At 42.6% G+C, this 19,839-nt stretch overlaps 1 protein-coding gene across 3 annotated transcripts in view; it reads right to left on the reverse strand.

Moving 5' to 3' along the window:
- Window positions 1–226: 226 nt before the first annotated feature.
- The window catches only part of osbpl2b (oxysterol binding protein-like 2b), a 41,861-nt gene continuing 22,248 nt past the window's right edge, over window positions 227–19,839 (reverse strand). For 2 of the 3 annotated variants that reach the window (XM_080445650.1, XM_080445651.1), the window contains exons 5-14: window positions 19,231–19,365; window positions 18,638–18,735; window positions 18,232–18,414; window positions 16,775–16,882; window positions 15,211–15,300; window positions 9,469–9,589; window positions 8,300–8,425; window positions 7,872–7,995; window positions 7,061–7,151; window positions 4,729–6,718 (exon numbers count right to left, since the gene is read on the reverse strand). In XM_080445650.1, the coding sequence (XP_080301776.1) occupies window positions 6,616–6,718; window positions 7,061–7,151; window positions 7,872–7,995; window positions 8,300–8,425; window positions 9,469–9,589; window positions 15,211–15,300; window positions 16,775–16,882; window positions 18,232–18,414; window positions 18,638–18,735; window positions 19,231–19,365 (1,179 nt within the window). In that variant the 3' untranslated portion in view covers window positions 4,729–6,615. Of the gene's footprint in view, window positions 1,541–4,728; window positions 6,719–7,060; window positions 7,152–7,871; window positions 7,996–8,299; window positions 8,426–9,468; window positions 9,590–15,210; window positions 15,301–16,774; window positions 16,883–18,231; window positions 18,415–18,637; window positions 18,736–19,230; window positions 19,366–19,839 lie in introns of those variants that run through there. The other variant, XR_013934231.1, reaches the window with a different exon arrangement.

Raw genomic sequence — 19,839 nt, forward strand, 5'->3', positions numbered from 1 at the left:
ATACAGTACGTGCTGCTGAGCTTAACGCTCTTCATCAGATATTTACCTTTCAATCTTTAGCCTCGACCTGAACAGTTAGTCTATGACTTAGAGGCGTCTAGCTCTAGGTCATAGAAAAAAACCAGAATAATTAGAAGACTGCAAACACAATCAATAACTGACTATATTATGGTCAACCATATTTTATATTTAAAAAAAATGTTTTAAAGAAAGGACAATGCAAAAATTGAAATTAGGATTTTATTAGTAGACTTTGTTTTTTCATTGAGCTAGCAAGCTGTCCAAAGTACTGATAACTACCTCTTACCCCACCTCAAAATAAAACATTTTTACAATGTTCTCACAAAAAAAAAGAAACAGTTTAAATACTATAAAAATAAATCAATTGCACAAAATAATATGCCATTTAGCTTGTGATTACCTCTGTGCAACACTTGTACACTTAAAAGAACATCAACAACATGATACAGTCTGAGACGGGGAAAAAGGTCAAATTGAACATGAATTCTCAATTTAAAACCTCATTATATATATTATTTTTTTACGGCTTGGTGCCGAATGGGTCAGGCCGTCTAGAGCAAGGTTTGTCCATATCTCTGTATGTCTCTATCTCTATATGCATCTTTATATTCTCTGTCCCCACTAAAGTAGACCAATCACAGCTCAGCTCATGCTGCTACGCCAATCACAGCCCTACTCACGCTGCAACGTGCATACAGCGAATCACAAGGCCAAGCTCTGTAGGCAACGTTAGCACACAAAGCTCACATTAGCACATCACTGGTGATGTGTAGGCATTGTTAAAGACACATGCATATCACTGTAGTGTAGCCCAATGTAAAGGGATGTAGTAGCAAAGCAGTTCTCCCACTACAGTAAGATTGAAGAAATGTTTTCATGTTATTATATGTAGGGGGATTCAAGCCAAGTAAGCCAGATAACTGCTAATTAATTTTAATTAAATTGTATTTGACTTTTAACTAATGAGACATAAATAGAGATAGGTAGAGATTACCATTGCATCCATGTGTATTTGAGTAGGCTATAACTACAAATAGTGTTAGTGTGTAGGAGTTTTTCATGTTTTCTGGATAGAAATAAAAAAGAAAGGCATGAAAAAACGACTCTTATCAGAAAGCCATAGTGGATACTAGACTAACGGTTTCACAATGTTTAGCAGCCTTTGTTTAGAATAAAAACACTGGCAGCACATAGCTTGGCCATCTGCATCACAGTGGAATGATTTTCAGACATGTGCTTTATATCTGAAGCACATTTCAGCTGAGCCCCCTGAAGACAACTCTCCTTGGCTGAACAGTTCAATTGTTAGGAATAAAGTATCTAGATTAATTAGTAAACAACAAAAACATTTGACAAATTTTTCGTGAAACCTAAAACATGTTAAATAATAAAACATTGTAAAAGGAAGTAGTTTACCTGCACCCAGGCACTAAACTGGACATGGGAATAATGTAAAAGAAGTAGTAACAACCCTTTTATGTTGAAGACATGGTGATCAACTGCAAACCTCCAGGATGAACTAAGCAAAATAAAAAAGGGGGAAAAAAACAAGAATACGTCACACAGTGGAAAGGGGAGGATGGGGATTTTTCAGTCAAATAAAAAGAATCCACTAAATTGGTAAATTTTACTCTTTAGGCATTTTCTCTGTTCAGCGGAACTTGAAAAAGAACACAACTCAAACTGACACAATAATTAATGTGGGACAGTTAGGGTGTTATACAGCAAACAGCCCATATACACACAAGTACTTGTCTTGCTGGTTGGGTGGGAGGATAACTTATTTATATTTTGTACTGCTGTACAGATATTGAGCATTAGTGGCAGGTTGCATAGATTGTTAATGAATGTGTTATTCTGAAAATACGTTATAGGACCTAAACACACTGGAGACTATTTAAAATGTCACCTTAAAGAGAGCTCATTTTTAAGGCCAGTTCTTATTATTTTGTATTGAGCCCAATTTGCTTTAAATATCCTGAAGCTGCCTCAACCAGTTAGTACACGTACTACATGGATTCGGTCCCAATCATGACACCATGGTTGAGACCAAGAAGAAAAATAGTACGCCTTTTCATTTTGACAAGAGCTCTCTTTGAAGCTAGACAATGAAAAGTGACTCTCCCCAGTGCTAATAGGTCTGCAGTTAAGGAGAGCATGGTGTAGATGAGGATTGGGGACTGAAGACGTCAGTGGCTGCGAGCATTCACAATAGCAGAAAAAAAGTCGGAACTTTTTAACTATTTGTCACCCAGGTCTCATTTTGTCATGGATTTCTTTGAATATTCATTTTTTTCCCTCTTATTCTTCCATGTGTTTTAAACAGACATTAGAACATCAAATGAGACCTGTGCCACAGAGTAAAAACATCAGCTCCTTTGTACCAAGCTAAACTACAATGAGACCACATTTATATCTCGTGTTACAATCCCAATGTACATATACTGTATGTAGCCAGATGCCATCAAGAAGATGGTGAAAAAATATCCAATGGTTGGAATATTGTTTCCAGACTTCATTCATGGTCAGGGCCAGGAAGACACGTCCTTATCTGTACATCAATATTTCCATAAATGTTTGAATGTCGTAATGCTTTATCTAGACAACTTTTGCATTGATCTTACAACCGCATTCAGACTGAAATACCAGATATAAATGGGATTCAGGCTGCACAGATCCAAACCGGCCAAATGGAAATGTGCAAATACAGAGACTCTACCACGTAACAAGCTTATTGTACTGAGCATAGTATAGCGAAAGGTCCATCTAGAGCTAATATAGCCAGTAGCATTAGTAGCAGTAACCTAGTGAATGTGCCTGTGACCATGTGAAGGAATGACTGTACCACGAAGAGCACATGACTGTACACATGACGTCTCAATATGGAATAAAGGGCTACTACTGTAAGCATGAAGAGTTAACTTCCAAAATGCTATAGCTGTTGAACATACAGGATCCAGGCTGTACAAGTCATTTAACAACCAAAGACACAGATTACCGTCTATTCCATAAAACATACCATAATTCATTCATGTGTATTTTGTTTTTAAGAATCTCACTATCACTATTTTTATTTTCTTTATCTCATTTTGGAACAAAACTCTTCTCATGAAGGGTCTATATATATTTAGTTAACATGTACAATCAGTCCATATTGTAAGAAAAAGGCAACATGTCGCTAAACCTAGCTAGTTAATTCAATAAGTTCTAAAACAATTTTTTTTATTCCATTCTCAAATGAGTTTGTAATTCCACTCAAATGTTCGACAGCAAAAGACCTAACATAGAATGTTACATTATTTTACACTGACATGGATAATGCATTTTAGTCATGCTATAGTGCTAGTAACAATGTTAAATGCAAATCTTGAAGGAATTCACATTCTTAGGTTTTGATTTTCATTCAGACAGTGAAATAACTCTCTCCCCTCTCACACATCCATCATCTAGTTAAAATGAACGTAGTAAATATGGCTTTAAGGTTCTGTACACATTTCTACAGACATTCACACAGTGGGCTTGCAGTGCATGAGTGTATGCAAGACTATACAGTCCACGAGCACAGACATGTTAACTCATTATTACTTTCAGTTGATTATTGTTATTAATAGCCTTCTTTTATAAATAAAGGCCTTATCCAAAAACAAAGAGCCTTGTCCATCAGGACCAAATCTTCATGAAATGTATTGTGACAGAAAGGCATACTCTACATGAGTGAATCCACTAGAACAGAACTCATTCTGTTTGTTTGTTTAACACAGTCTGTTTTATTACTATACTTACACAATCCTCAGCAGTTAGCTGTGCAGCAACAGCAACAAACAGCCAATAGGATCTGTCTCAGGTTTCCAGAAGGTGGAACACGCGTTACCTCTTCCGGTTAATTTTCCCACAGCTTCATTTGATTTGATTGGCAGCAGATTTAATCCGGAAACACATTATGACATCTTCATATTAGTTTATGGTTCAAATCTGCTGCCCAACCAATCAAGCGAAGTTATGGGGGAAAGTCACTTAAACTGGAAAAGTGTATGTCAGGCGAACAGCGTTTTTCCAGTGACTTGCAGGCAAGGGGGCGGGGGCCGGGTGGGGAGCGCAGTCAGGGCACAGAAGTCAAGGCACAGACGGCTGTGTTGTTGACGGACAACGGATGCACGCTTATGAGAAACAACAAAAATAAAACCTGGCGAAACAGTTGCGTGCATTAGCGCAAGACGAGATAAAGGAAACATTCAGTCTAAATGTCCAGTTTGCTAATTCACAAATAATACTTTTGCATTTGAAACTTTAAATTTCTCTAAATATTATAAACTTTCTCGACAGCCTAAGTACAAATATCATTTATGAAAAGGCTACTATAGGCTACAGTGAAGTCGGACTGAATGACGGAAACTTTTTTTGTTTTACTCTTGGTGTTTTGTTTTAGGGGATTATCTGGCACATGTATCCGTTATGAAAGAGAAATTGTATCATGAGTGAAACGGCTATAGTCCTTGGGAAACCATAAACCTACGTAGGTCTACATCTAAATGAGTTGCCATATTTACATTTCCTTACAAATTACAAATTCCTTACATTACAAATCCTTATAAGCTACATATTTCTGGGATGCAGTAGCTGGCATGGCCATCCGTTGTCTGTCAACAACACAGCCGTCTGTGCCTTGACTTCTGTGCCCTGACTGCGTTCCCCACCCGGCCCCCCGCCCCCTTGTCTGCAAGTCACTAGGAAAACGCCGTTCGCGAATTCCAGATTCTAGAAAGCCGGGACTACAGTTACTGTATGCGCAGAGCCTATTTGGTTCAGTGTTTCTTAAACTATGGCCTGGGACCCATTTGGGTTCATAAGACTACCTCTTGTGGCACATCACAGGATAAGTGTAAAAGTATGTTTTAAGATGCCAGGGCCCCAAGAGATTTAATTTGTCATTTGGGTCCCAAGGGGGAGAGTTGCAACAAGCCCTGACTTAGTGAATTCACATTTAATAGGAATAAGCAAAAGGGTATTGTTTAATATACATTAGTCTTGGGATGATTAAAATACTAGCTATTCTTATGTTACAAGCAATGTATAGTAGTTAATGTTAGAATAAGGTTGACAGAAGGTTTTGAAGGTGCAAAAAGCGAGTGGCCTAGCATGGGACATACACACTATTGTATTACAGTTCAAGTCATCTGCTGACTTTCCCTCTCTTCTACTGCCATGTCATGTTTAAACAAACCAGTTCCTTTTTGTCGCACCAAAAATAATTCCAGTACTGCTTCCATGTGAACATTGCTTTTGTAGTAGTTGTATTGACCATTTGACCTTGTTCAATGGACAAAATTATTTTTTTGTTTATGGATGTGATAAATGGGCAATATCTCAAGCAAATGCAGAGAAGTGAATTTCTCCATCTAATGAAGAATTGATTTTCAATTGTGTGCGTTTTTTTCAAATCTATAGTCCACAAAAGGAAAGCAAAAAGCATCTTGTGATCTACATTCAGTCAAAGGAGCATTCACATCCCTGATTTCATCACTGACTGTCAAGTGTATCCATGTCTGTCCGTTCATGACGGGGAATTCTTGCCTGGTTCCAACCTTATTAATCGCTTACGTATATTGGCTTTGCTAGTAGTTTTTTTAAACTCATATCCACTTATTATCTGTGTTACCAGGTGAAGTAAGTGATTCAACGTACTGGCAGGGTCTTCCTCTGAGAAGTACATTTGATTTTGAAAGAATTTACATGAAACATTCTGATTGGACAAGCCAACCTGGACACTGTGTGTGTATACAGAAACGTGTGTCTGTATGTACTTACATGTACCCCCTCACGAGTAAAGCAACACTTTTCTACTGTGACAGATCCAGAGGAATGTTGGGATGTCAATGTAGATGGTTTTAGTCCAGGAAAGGATGCCAGCAGCCCCCAGCCACCCAAAGATGGCTAGTCCACACTCCCTGGCTCACTTGATCAACAAGCAAATATGAGCAAAAGTGAGTGTCTAACCAGTAACCAGGAAAGTATAATGTTAGAGGTAGGGGTGGACGATGGAATGTTATTGTGCTTCTAAGCAATGCAATAGAGATGAGGAAAGATGACTAAATGTATGGGTTGTGCATGTATGTGGGTGTATGTTTGTGTGGGACTTTCCATTAGCCATTAGGTGATGAAAATCACACTGATGAAGGGGAAGGCTAGCAGGCTGATCACCTGGTCTGCTGTATGAAGGCTACCACCATCTGGTAGAATGTCAGTAGAGGTTGCGGAAGAGGAAGATAAAAGGGAGACGAAGGCTAGTGTAGTGTCAGTAGATCTCAGGAAGCTTGCTGTAGTTCTTCGACGATGATGATGATGGTGATGATGGCATGGAAGAAGAGAGATGGGAAGTGGAAGACGCGAGTGTGGGAGTTGTGTATGCGTCTTATTTGTCCGTTTTTGTCAACTTGAATTCAACAGAGAAGGGCTAGTTAGTTTCTCCCGCTCGTTCATGTTATACAAGTCATTGCAGTTTGCAGGGGAGTAGATGAAGATGGCTGACACCAAGGCCAGTTCAGATGCCGGCTAACTGCAGTTTGACAGGTGAGGAAGAGGAGGGCTAGCAGGGTATCAGTAGATGTCAGGTAGGTCTGTGTAGTTCCTATCGAAGTAGCCCCCAGTGTAGAGCCAATCCTGGGAGCTGGTGAAGGGATTGGTACCAGACTGGAACCATCTGGACACACAGACAGACAGACATACAGCAACAAATACAGAAACACGCACAGAGACACACAAGGACTCAGTAAGGATTTTCAAAATGTCAATAAAACAACTTTAAAAGGACAGTGCTCTAGATGAGCAATGAGTCAATAATGTTGATCAGAAATTACACTGAAGCAGATCACAATCACACAAGTCTTGACTATGATGATGTTTGAGGAAACACCATATTCTGACAATAGCAACACAACTGAAACCAGAAAGTTGAATAATTAATCAAGTAGGTACACACCAGAATCTCATAGTGTGTGTGTGTGTGTGTGTGTGTGTGTGTGTGTGTGTGTGTGTGTGTTACCTAGTGGACCACTCCTCGTCGCCCTTAGCTCTGTCTTTCCTGGCAGCCCTCTGTTTCTCCTCCAATCTTTCTTTGTCCAGAGTCGCGTCATCTGCAAGCACAACAAACATCAGGAGCTTTCATGAAGTACAATATAATACCTTCTAACATAACGTAATGTAATTTGACTTCAATTAAAACAAGAAAATAGCCAAGTTTCTTGTATGTAGCCTCGTCCCAACCAACAGCACAATTCTAATTTCTTATTGATTCTCACCTCAAGTTCAAGGTGATGGTACAGTAGGCTGGACAATAACTACTGCAGAAAGTGTCTAACACGAAGTATAGAAACTAGAGGGCTACAGAAATTTATGGTAGACTGGACAACGTGTAGCCCTGTAATTCCTGCACTTCCGGTGAGACACGTTCAGCAGTAGTTATTTTCCAGGCTTTACCTTCTTGTTAGATGGATATAAAACCGGGAGCGAGGTTCAGGTTCAATGCACTGTTATACCAATAGATGGCAGCGTTGTCTTTTAGTTGTTTCCTAGGCTCACAGTTATGTATTTTCACTGTGCAGTGTGCACACCACAGCAATGTCTAGACAATATTAAAAGGCAGGTGAAAGATCCTACAGGCTGCTTCCCTTAATATTCACTTTCTGTAGAGAGACAGACAAGAGGGAGAAGCTGAGAGAGAGAGAGGACAGGGGAGGTGCAAGGAAGGGGGGGGGGTCTGACTCTCCTATTAAAGAGATAATGTACAGTGTAGACTAGAGGTTTCAGACGCACTCATTCATGTAGAAAAGAATAAAGAGTAAAAACTCAATTACCCATGTTGCCATTCTCCATGGCTCTGATGTCAGGCCTGAGGCGGCAGTCTGTGGGGGACAAGATGGCCTCCATGCCAGGCTCCATCTCATTTAGAGACATCGCAAAATGGGTGAAATTATACATCTGGACAAAGGAGGAGAGAGCAGGATTAGGGTGTGTGTGTGTGTGTGTTGACTGTGTTCTGAGCTAGTAGATCTGCTACTTCCGCTATTTATGCATTTTTATGTTTGAAAATGTATGAACATTTTTCAACATGGAAACGATTATGACGAATATGCAAAATCATTATTTGATTATCTCAAATAATTGTGATAAGGCGATTATGTAATAATTGTGACAGGCCTAGTGTACGTGCAATTTGTCAGTGTGCCTGTCTGTCTGTGTTAATCTGCGCGTCTATCAGCGTGTGGTGTGTGTGTGTTCTTACTGAAGCAGATTGTGCTGGTCTAGATGCTATCCTCCAAAGCAGAGTACTCCCTGGTATGACAGACACCGTCTCCTGAACCTCTGGCATGTCATCTGCATCATCATTCTCCGCCCCTTCCGATTCCTCCTGAGAACATGCATATGCAGGCACGCCGCACACATACACATAAGTAGTTTTGATTAGTTTACTTTATATCAGCTTCATTTTGTTTTCTTTAAACTTAACCCACTAAGACCTGAGGCCATTCTTAAATGTTTTTAAATCCTAACAGTTTTTGAAAAAAAATAAATAAAAAAAATTCAAAAATAGCAGATCTACAAGCTCATAGCGCGGCACTCGGTGCCGTGCTATGAGCTTGTATATCTGCTATTTTTGAATAGCCAAAGAAATCTAAAGTGACACAGATGCGTTCCAGGTATTAATGGGTTGTTAAGTAAATTTAGGTTACAGACACATTTTACCTATACCTAGCAAATGCACACAGATACAGTATACAATAACACACACACACAAACGGACTTTGCAAGTTCTGCATAACTATGTACATTATACAATGCGGTTTCTTTCTACTTAGCATCACTACAGTATCAAACGTATAAAAGTAGGTCTGCTAAACTGCAGCACAGCACTTGGGTGTAGAGCTTCTAGACTAGAGCAACCATTTTACCTTTAATACACAGCATCCTACTGAGAGACGACAAATCACAGGACGAGAGAATCACAAATCAGTAGGGGACCGGGGTGCAACGGTTAATTGAACTAATTAATTATAAAAAATGTGTTGAATGTGACTTGAAACAACGCGTCAAACCGTGAAGCAATTTGTTTTCGCAATTTCTATGCAACACCGCTGTATGACAAATTATAAAACAGGGAATAAGTTAACGCGACTAATCGATTTAGTTGATTATAAAAATCTATTTGATTTTTTTGGCTGTCAATTTGTTGATACAGTATATAAAAAATTAACCAATTTTATAAAGCACTTCTCGGTTATTAAATTAATTGAAAAAGTAATCGACAGAATAATTGCAAAGAAAAAGTGAAACTCTACACGGTACAGCATATGATACCATTAAATGACACCATTACATTCCGGAACTGATTCATTGTCGTTTTTAAACATGCCTTGGAACTAAATTACAGACATAGATCTACTAGAATCTCACCTGTTTGTGCTTCTTATTGTCTCCTTTCTTCTCCGTCTTTTTGTAGGTCTCGTAAACCTGAGGGTCCACGCTCCACATGCACTCCGTCCATTTCCCATAGATTACACACCGCTTCTTTTTACTTCACAGACACAGGGGACAGAATAAGCATTATAATAACTAATTTTTCATTTCATTTTAAAACAGTGTTCTACTTCATTCCTACTGACCGCCAGAGGCAGTGTTTTCAACACCTGGATATCATCGCGCGCTCGCGCATAGGTCGAATATTAATACCAACAAAGTCACTCGTGACCTGTGTGCACGCACACCACCTATATAGGGGCGGGGCACACAGCGTTCATCCTCTTTCATCTTTTCGCCTCCAAAGCGTAGGTCGATACTTGCAGCTGCGCGTGAAGTTTCGTAACCAACACGGTTGGGGCTACGGACTACGGTCCGTCCTCCAGAGACTGCGTAGCCTGCTACCATGGAATTACGTTACCCCGTTTATAGGGGCTGTCGGAAAGGAACAAGGAAGGAGAGGGAAAAAAAAAAAAAAAGCATGAAGAAAAGGCGACGGTGAATGGAGTTAGCGGCTGCTTGTAGCATTGGAGCTAACGACAATAACACCGTTAACTTTCCCCGCTCCACCGTTGTTGTTGAACCTGGCACGGATAACTATGGAGCCATAGCTGGGCATTGGCGACGGTGAGTGCATGTATTGTGCTGTTTACAGACAAATAAAGTAAAAGAGGGGAAAGTATTCAGCGTTGAGGATGTATCCCATTCTGCCGCTTTGAGAAGACCGTCTCTCGCCTCGATGACACGACGGCGGTGGAGCCAGATTGACTGGTTAATGTGTCTCATAGAAGGTGTTCTTTCGCCTCGAGGAGACGACCAAAGCGCTAATGAGCGCAGTGGCAGGTAACTGGGCTCCATTAAAGTACAAATACCCAAGCGAAATTGTACTTAAGTACAGTACTGAGTACATGTACTTAGTTACTTTACACCACTGTATGAGAGCTCTTCTGTGAATGTTTTTGCTGAAAGTGGTTCTCACTTTGACGCAGACATTCTATCTACCAGACATATGGCGCTTGTTAGCTTGATTGCTATCCGGCTCAGTCAGTACACTGTCTACCTGCAAGTCTGTAGGTCCCTGGTTCAAACCCCAATTTAACCAGTCCAAATATAATTTAGCTGCAGCTAATAAAGGACATCCATAGTGTGCTTCACTCTGTCGTTATTGGACGATATACTGTGTACCTATTACTACATGTACTTGGTGCCGCGCTATGAGCTTGTAGATCTGCTATTTTTGAATAGCCAAAGTGTAAAATAATGCTTTTTAGCTCAAATCTAAAAATGACACAGTTCCAGGTCTTAATGGGATAAAAGAGGTCTCGCTGATCAATGACAGCTGACTTAAGCAGCATATATGCCAATACTGCCACTGTGTGTGCTTAACCTCACAGTTTGAGTGTGTATCATAGCTTGAGTGTGACTCGCTGCTGCTATTCAGGTTATACTGCTTTGTGCTTGGTAGTAAAATGGAATTATAATACTGGTATGGTTCAAGTGTGTCTTGCCTTGCCATCACTTGGTTATCATACTGTGGGTACTTGACACATGACTTGACACTGTGGCTTGAGTGGTTGTCGCTCCTTGCTACGACGAAGTTACATATTAGTAACATTGTACTCTGGGTACTGATAATCAATAAGCTTTGTTTATTGGCAATGGATCCCCATTAGCTGCGGCAAAAGGGAAACCAGCAGCTATTCTCCCTGGGGTCCAAGACAACATTAATTAACATTAATGTTAATTGTGTTAATTGTGTCCAAGACACAATACATTAACAAGTACACATGTACTTGACGCTGTAGCTTGAACGATTCTCGCTCTGTTGCTATGGCTACGTTACCAATAGCACAAGTGTATCTCACTCTGCTGCTGTTACCCACTAATACTGTGTGTACCTGGTACTCACTCCTGCTATTCAACATATGCAGTATACTGTGAATACTGATGGCATAGCTTGAGGGTATGTCGCTCTGCTGCTATCCAGATAATACTATGTGCTTGGTAGTGAAATATTCTTAAATAATTCTATATGACGATTGAAGTGTGTTTTGCTTTGCCACTTCTTGACTATCATACTGTGTCCTTGACACTGTAGCCTGAATGATTCTCGCTTTTGCTACGGCTACGTCATCAGTAGTATTGAGTGTCTCACTCTGTTGCTGTTGCCCATGGATTATTGCAACAATTGCTGGTCCCAGAAGGGAAGGTCCATTACTTGTGCCGGTCATGTCCTGACTATGGTGCCTGACACAGGCTATGGCTGTGAATGTTTGGCTAATTGCAGCGGCATACTGCTGGCAGAAAGGCCGACTGGGTTGGCCTGGTTGGGGCGGATTTGCCTCCCACAGGGATGCTAGCATTGAGCCCTCTGGATGCTTTCTCAGCTAGAGGAATTGTCAGGATGACGAACTCTTGCCCACTGAATTGAAAGCAGTACATGGAAGTACAAATTCACAATACAAGGTCTACTAAATTGGAAAACTCATTAAGCACTGAGCTTGTTTAAGATGAGATCCCCATGCACACAAATCATGATGAGGCTGGACAGGAAAAAAAGAAACAAGAAATAATGACTGACAGTCATGTTATACCAGCTGCATGCTGCATTTTGCACTGGTAAGTGCCACTGCGGCGTGCCCCCCAATGGAATATACCCCTAGCATTGGGAGTGTGTCTCGCTCCGCTGCTGCTGGTCGCTCCACTACTGCTTGTCACTGGACGAAAGAAGGGAAAAGGATTAGCGTTGAGAGTGCATCTCGCTCTGCCGCTTTGAGAAACCATGGCGGGCGGCCCACCGCCATATAGCGTAAGCATTAGGAGTGTGTCTCGCTCCGCTACTGCTTGTCGCTGGACGAAAGGAGTGGAAAGTATTAGCGTTGAGAGTGTGTCTCGCTCTGCCGCTTTTGGAGGGACCACGCCACTGCGGCGTGCGCCCACTCGAATATACTGGCATTGGGAGTGTGTCTCGCTCCGCTGCTGCTGGTCGCTGGCCAGAGGAAAGAAAAAGGAGAGGAACCACGTGCGGCCCACCGTAACGTAGCTTCAGCATAGTAAGTGTGTCCCACTCCGCTGTTGCTTGTCGCTGGACGAAAGGAAAAAAAAGGGGTCAGCGTTGAGAATGTATCCCATTCTGCCGCTTTGAGGAACCATGTGCGGACCACCGCAACATAGCTTCAGCATAGTAAATGTGTTCCACTCCGCTACTGCTTGTCGCTGGACAAAAGCGTTGAGAGTACATAGCCCAGCTGGCCATAACGGCTTGGCCTAGATGGATGCGTCCAACAACTATCGTTGTCGTACACCCTCGGTGCCGTACATCATGAGATTTGGCATGTGGGCCAGTTCCAGAACCTCTTACCAAGGACTTGTCAGCCATGGGGAGTACAGCCCAATATGGCCTAGACCCAAGGCCACTGGTTGATGCCAACATTGCTTACTTACTTACATTACCTTACTGTAAGTCGATCCGGATTAAGAGCGGGTGTCCCGGGTTCGACGCCAGGCCAGAAGTGGGTCAAGGTGTGTCCCTGTCTGAGCCCCTAATTGCCCCATGAGCGCCGGAGAATGGCTGCTCACTGCTCCTAGTAGTTCTAGGATGGGTAAATAAATACAGCGGACAAATTTCACGCATGTACAAATGTGCATATATATTTTGTGGCTTGGGCTTCGAACCCCAAGACTGCAACAGAATGGTGAGGGTCTCCAGCCAGTGTCGCTAATGCACTGGACCTGCGTGCAGTGCACCTGGCCCTCAGGATGTTTATGCCGTGTTCAATAACACAATTTGTCAACAGTCTGCCTTCTGGGGCGCTTGACCCAGTCAGTCTCTGCAGGAGGCTTGGAAGCTCCTTTCGTGGACCTTGCCTCATCTTGCAAATTTCATAGCAATGCGCTTGTTGGGTGTACAGTCCAGGCTGCGGACATGTTTCCCACTGGAAGCCTCTTGGATCCGATAGCAGTTCGGATCACGGGCATAGCTATGGCAGAGCGGTAGTACCGTTAGCCTTGAGGGCATAATGCGTTGTTGACTGTAGGTCTCCCTTTACGGGACAGACCAGTCCGTTAGGGCAAGATGCTCTGGCCTACTGCAGCTTCTCAATGAAGTGCCTTGGCCTCTCCACAGAGACAAGATCTCCTGTCACAGTTAGGGGGGGAGGTGCATGTGGCATCCTCACTCCTAACCTTCGGCTGCGTCATTGGCCACTGAAATTCAAAACTATTGTCCGAAAATTACTGGATTTTTGGGCATCGTACACCAGGGCGTTGCACGCCAGCGAGTGTAGACTGTGCTCTAGTCGGGACAAGGGCCACTGCATAGGTTAGAGCGTTGCTCTGTGCTTATGCTGCCCTAGATATCTGCGGATGATGTTAGATGGAGGGTTCAGCCTCTCTACCATTGAGATGCTCTCCGCGTGTGGCCCCCACAGGTTGCATGGGTGCCTTCATGATGCTTGCCTGTGGTATTGGAAGCTTTGTCCCCAGCCGGTACATCGGGCTGCTCTCAGATGACTATCTGCTAGTACTCTTTGTCCTCACTGCAAAAGTGAGTAGATGGGCTTCATGCCCTGGCCATTGCCAGAGACTGTTAAAGTGGGATTCCGATGGGTCTGGGTTTACCATATGGCCGACCCCTCCTTACGTCCTCAGAGGCTTTCTGCATTTCACGTCAGCTAGCCTGTTGATTTGTTAGTTTGCTCCTCAACCAGAGGTGGAGCAACTGCATTCTAGTACCTGCCTATTGTGTCCCGTCCGGGCTCTGTGGCAGGACATAGCCGTGATGGCTGGAGTTTGGTTGTATTTGTCTGGGAGGAAGGGCACAGCTGTGCCTTGGCTTAATGGAGACTTTCATTGCTGCGTTCAGGCAAATGTACGTCTTCAGGGGGCCTCTAGGTTCCCCCAAGGCCTTTCTTGACCGCGGGGGTTGCCAGAGCCTCTCCCTCAGTGATACAGGCTTGGAGCAGGCCAGGAGATGCAGCCGAATGAGCTTCATCTTTCATGGGCTTTTGCCCGCTCCTATATATAGTCAACCTGGCCGTCTCGCATCCTGTGGCGACGGCTGTGGTGTTGTCTGTTTATTCTATCTGCAAACCGACTTCGGTAAGCGCAGATTCCTCGTGACTATGTTGGTATTAGTCATCCAGGTGTTGAAAACACTGCCTCTGGCGGTCAGTAGGAATGAAGTAGAACGAGAGTTATGCATATAACTAAGGTTCTACGAATTCCGGATGACCGCCAGAGTTGACTGTCACTCGGAATCTCGTTCTCGACGAAAATATTTCATGAGGATGAACGCTGTGTGCCCCGCCCCTATATAGGTGGTGTGCGTGCACACAGGTCACGAGTGACTTTGTTGGTATTAATATTCGACCTATGCGCGAGCGCGCGATGATATCCAGGTGTTGAAAACACTGCCTCTGGCGGTCATCCGGAATTCGTAGAACCTTAGTTATATGCATAACTCTCGTTTTCTGACTTCCTTGACAATGGTGAAAGGAGCTAGCTGACACGTGACCCGGTCACAGGCCAGATAGGAGCCCATGACATGATTAGGTCTGTGCCTCTCTAGTACCGTACATGTTCCAACCTGGTTGAGACACCAGGACACCAGTGGAGCAGTTTGATGGCAGTGAGCTAGGGAAGAGACTGTATAGCAGCTGTAATGTACTGTAGTCCTACCTCTTATCCTGGATGTAGCCCTCCACTCTGTGCAGTTCCTTGCCAAACATCCCACATGGTTTGAAGCTCAACACACACTTGTCTCCGGTGCTGATCATAGGGGTAGACAGAGCAAAAGGGAGAACATCTTTTTTTTTTAATGTATTATCATCATCATCATTATTATTATACACACAAGAGAAGTGTGTATAATAGAAGAAGTGACACAAGATAGAGAAGTGACACAAGAAAAAGACAAAAGTTCACAAGTAGGGATCAAACCCATAAAGGAGCAATTAGGTCTAGTGTCTATGTGGTACTAACTGCATAAGCCACCCTGCTGACACAAAGCGTATTAATGTATTTTCATTGTTAAACAGATGGATACAGAGTAGGATTCAAGGCAACAGTCCAGCAGGAGAATATGGTGGTTGATCAGTAGCTCCCTGCTGTCACTGAGGAAGTGTGAACCATGGGTGGGAGGTAAGCCAAGAGGCTGCTTGTTCAGTAAACCTTCCCTGGCAAAAATAGCAAAGAGGAACAATCGCTGTGCTTCTGTTTGCCCAAGGAGACAGGGGAAGTAAGACAGTATGCTATTAGGGTGGCCAGGAGTCTCAGTATAAATATAAGAGACATAAGAGTCAATAGAGACTGGAATGTAGGGCAGGTCCGTGTGCACTGGAAATCAAGGGCAGAATCACAGTTACTGTTCTTGGTTGACTGGTGGATTATGTCAACAGAGTGCCTTCAACAGCAAGTTGAAATAGGGATTTGGATGGGATAGAAGGGAGGAATGTGTCACAACAATGCACTGTGATGTCCTATTGTACTGTATGTCTAAGTGCTGAGTTATTAATACACAGGTTATTGGTATGTCTCTGTACTTAAGACATAAAGACTAACTTTAGTGTTTACTATTGTTGAGATATACGAGATTGCATTTCTTTCTAGGTTGATCTGTAGTTTAATGGCTGACTATATCAACTGTGTGGTCTATAGCAAGGAAAGGCATTTCACTCAGACAGGTTTGGCCAAAGATTACTAAATGTTTTCCGATCTATCTACTGTGATGGCTGAAGTGTCTACTTTAAAGATTAAAGTACATTTTTCACATGACATGTTGGGTCAGTTTTACATGCTTTGTTGTTTAACATGCTCAGTATTAGATTGTTTGAACTGCGGTGACATGGATCTATTTTATGCCTAGTGTTCATTTGTCATTCCATTGTATGCAATGTAAAGAGTAGCCTATTGGGACCAGGTGGCCAGACAGGTGACCTGGCCTAGTAAGTATTTAAAGATGTGCCTCTGGGGTTTCTTTGCCTGAAGAAGAGCTTGGTGCTTGAAACGTTAGCTTTGGTGGTAAATTAATAAATATCAACGGAAGCATGATCCAGTGTGTGGACTCTATTCTTCTGTTTTCACATGTTTTTCTGTCCAGCACCTGGTCATGTATTGTTTTTCTGTGTGTGCTTTTGTAAACGTTTTGCATCAGTTAATGGCAATTACAGTATGTACTATACAAGTTGTCAACTGTGATAGAAAAACTACAAAATGACACAAAACACCCAGGGTTAGGGTTTACCTGTGGTTGACTATCTCCACTGTACCATACTGCTCAATCCAGAGTTTACCCAGGATGATGTTGTGGACACAGCAGTAAGGATTGCACCATGTATACGCCTCCTTGTGCCTAGAGATTAGAGAAGTGGCAAGGAGAGGAGAGGACAGGAGAGGGTATTTAAAAACTCTCAGAGGTAATAGATAAAGTCATTTTGCATTCCTACTTAAAAAGTACAGGTGTGTAGGAGAGATCAACCAACATAGATTAAAAAAAGAAGTGGTCCGGCTCACTTGTCTTCACTTTTGGTCAACTGACCATCACGTATTAACACACTCTTGGAGTTAAATTAACACAGATGTTTTGTGTGAAACAGCAACCCAATGTTTTAACCAGTGTTAATAAGCAAGATATGTTCTTGTTCAAACCGTTGTAAATGTAGTGTTGTGCAGTATGATCACATTTCACCACACAGCAAAAAAAGTATTAATAGTGAATCTTTACACTTTGAGAGTTAAATTAAAGCTGGAATCTGTAAGTTTTATATCCTCTCCCAAAGGAGAGATATACAGCTGGTACACCTGGAATTAGTATTGCATAGCCAGATGTTTCACAGCTCCACCTACTCCATCTGAGAAACTTGAGTAGGCGGTGCTCTCTGAAAGTCTGGCTATGCGAGACTAACCTGACATTTGAACCCTGGCCTCCAGCATGGGAGACCAAACATCTACCACTCAACAAGAGAGAATTGCCGCTTGACCAGGGGAGATATTGTGCAGATACAAGGGTCTTCATTTCTCATTTCAGATTGGTTAAAATAACCTATTCATTAACAGACGTTTCGGATTGCAGCGATAACACTGCGGATTTGACTTAAATCCCGACCGATGCCAAATTGTTAGGTCTGACACTGATCCCCATTTAGGAGAATCCTAGCCTACTGATCGCAAAATCAATTATAATCAATTTGAAAGAAAATAAACGAAAAATGGCCAATCTACAAGCTCACAACTTGTCACATTGCAATGGGACGCAAGGTTGAAAATGGTTGCTGATACCAATGTCGTCAAAAAAGTACAAAATAAATCTACTGATATATCAGCCAAACAGATATATTGTTCTGGCTCTAATTTGACTGTGCACCAACACACACACACAGGGTTGCAAGCAATGCTCACTGGACGGCCTTGCACGCCGTGCCGGAACCTATTTGACCAGGAGCACGTGCAGGCACACGCATAGATTTAAAACTACTTTAAATTCGCACCTCAACAACGTTTTCAAAGGTTCCCGACTCACACCTAGCGAATTAACATAGGAATAAGCCTAGATGCATATCAATTGTCCATTGTGTGACTTGCAGTGTAGGTGTTAAGCGACGTGCGCGTCACGTCATTGAAATAAAGTGCAAGAACATACCAAATGAGCATTGCATGCCTGCACACACACACACACACACACACACACACTCTTGTACTCACTTGAGGAGCTCTAGCGTGATGGTGCCTTTAGGCTCCGCCTCCACACTCTTCCCCCAGAACTTGAGTTTGGGGTAGATGGAGCCGTGGAAGACAAAGTCTCCAGCCAGGCTCTCTGCATGGAAGGCACTGACAGGAGGGTGGTGAGAGACCTGCTCTGAGACCAGCCTGAAACCCTGGTCCTCCCTGGAATGTTCAAACAGTACAGTGGGATAAGGCAGTTAGAGTGTGTGTGTGTGTGTGTGTGTGTGTGTGTGTGTGTGTGTGTGTGTGTGTGTGTGTGTGTGTGTGTGTGTGTGTGTGTGTGTGTGTGTGTGTGTGTGTGTGTGTGTGTGTGTGTGTGTGTGTGTGTGTGTGTGTGTGTGTGTTTGCACACAGATGGTGTCTTGTGTTATGGCTGTGTGTATACCTGGTGAGTTCGTAAGTCTCTCCCAGTAGAGGGTTGAATGGTTTTCCAGTTCTCTCCCACTGAGACGCCACAGCTGACACAGCAAAAGCAGCTACCGCCTAAAAGAGACAGAACTGGCCGTGAGCAAGTCTCCACTGATAGTGGGCTCAGGAGGCTCTACTTTGAAAGAGTCAGTGGATAGAGCATGTACTGTATGTCCCTGGGAAAGAATCCATGTGAAAAGGACAATGAGCACTTGAGCAGAGCTGTGGGAAGATGAGATTAAAAAAAGTAAAACGTTGCATAGCAACAGCCTAGATTTTGCAGGCAGTCAGGAGGGTAGAAGTTGTAGAAGTTGCTCTTATAATGCCTTTGTTATTAAATACTATTTTAATTGGCATTGAATTTTGCCATGTGTAACCATTCTATAAAAAGCAATATAACACTCTGCAGCCTGTGATACATTGTGATCACAGCTAAGAGGGTTGTCAGACCTTCGCTTCTCGTCGGGCCGAACGCTATGTATGGTGTGAATTATTGCTTCATTATATCTATAACATTGTGTGAAATATACATTTCTGATGAACAGACTGTCTGTGTGTGTGTGTGCTGACCTGCATGCGTTCTATGGAGTCTGGTAGTGAGCAGGCCTTGTTGAGGAGGTACGTGTGTTCCATGTATTCTGTGATCCGCTGCAGGAAGCTCAGAGGCTCGTTGAACGCGATGGGCATGGTTATCTTGGACAGTTCCTATGACAACCACAGAATGGTAGACAGCACAGCACAGTATATCTGAATGTCTGAAGACCGGTTCAACTTCACATGATAAAAAAGGGTTACGTTTTTGAGTGCTGGGTACATTAAGTCATTTTACGAGTGGTTGGGTTCATATAATCTGTAATGAGCATTTAACATAGTTGTGTAATTTATTACCTTATTTTACCATCAATAAAAAATTACAAATAATAATGAACAGATTAACCACTATATCATTTGTTGCAGGGATCTACAGCAAATTTCTTTGCCGAAATTAGCCGATCTACAATACTGTAGATAGGCTATTTTCGCATTATGTTCAAACTACTTTCGCCAAAGGTTTGCCTATGCCCAGAATGGGGACACTAGGGTTCATGTGGTTAATCGATTACAATAATCGTCAGTTGAAGCCTTACTGGCAAATCCTTGCAAAAGAAAGAACAAAGACGCATGATTGTAAACGGGTTA

This window comes from Gymnoscopelus braueri (assembly GCF_963280865.1).
Source record: "Gymnoscopelus braueri genome assembly, chromosome: 12".
Lineage (NCBI taxonomy): Eukaryota > Metazoa > Chordata > Actinopteri > Myctophiformes > Myctophidae > Gymnoscopelus > Gymnoscopelus braueri.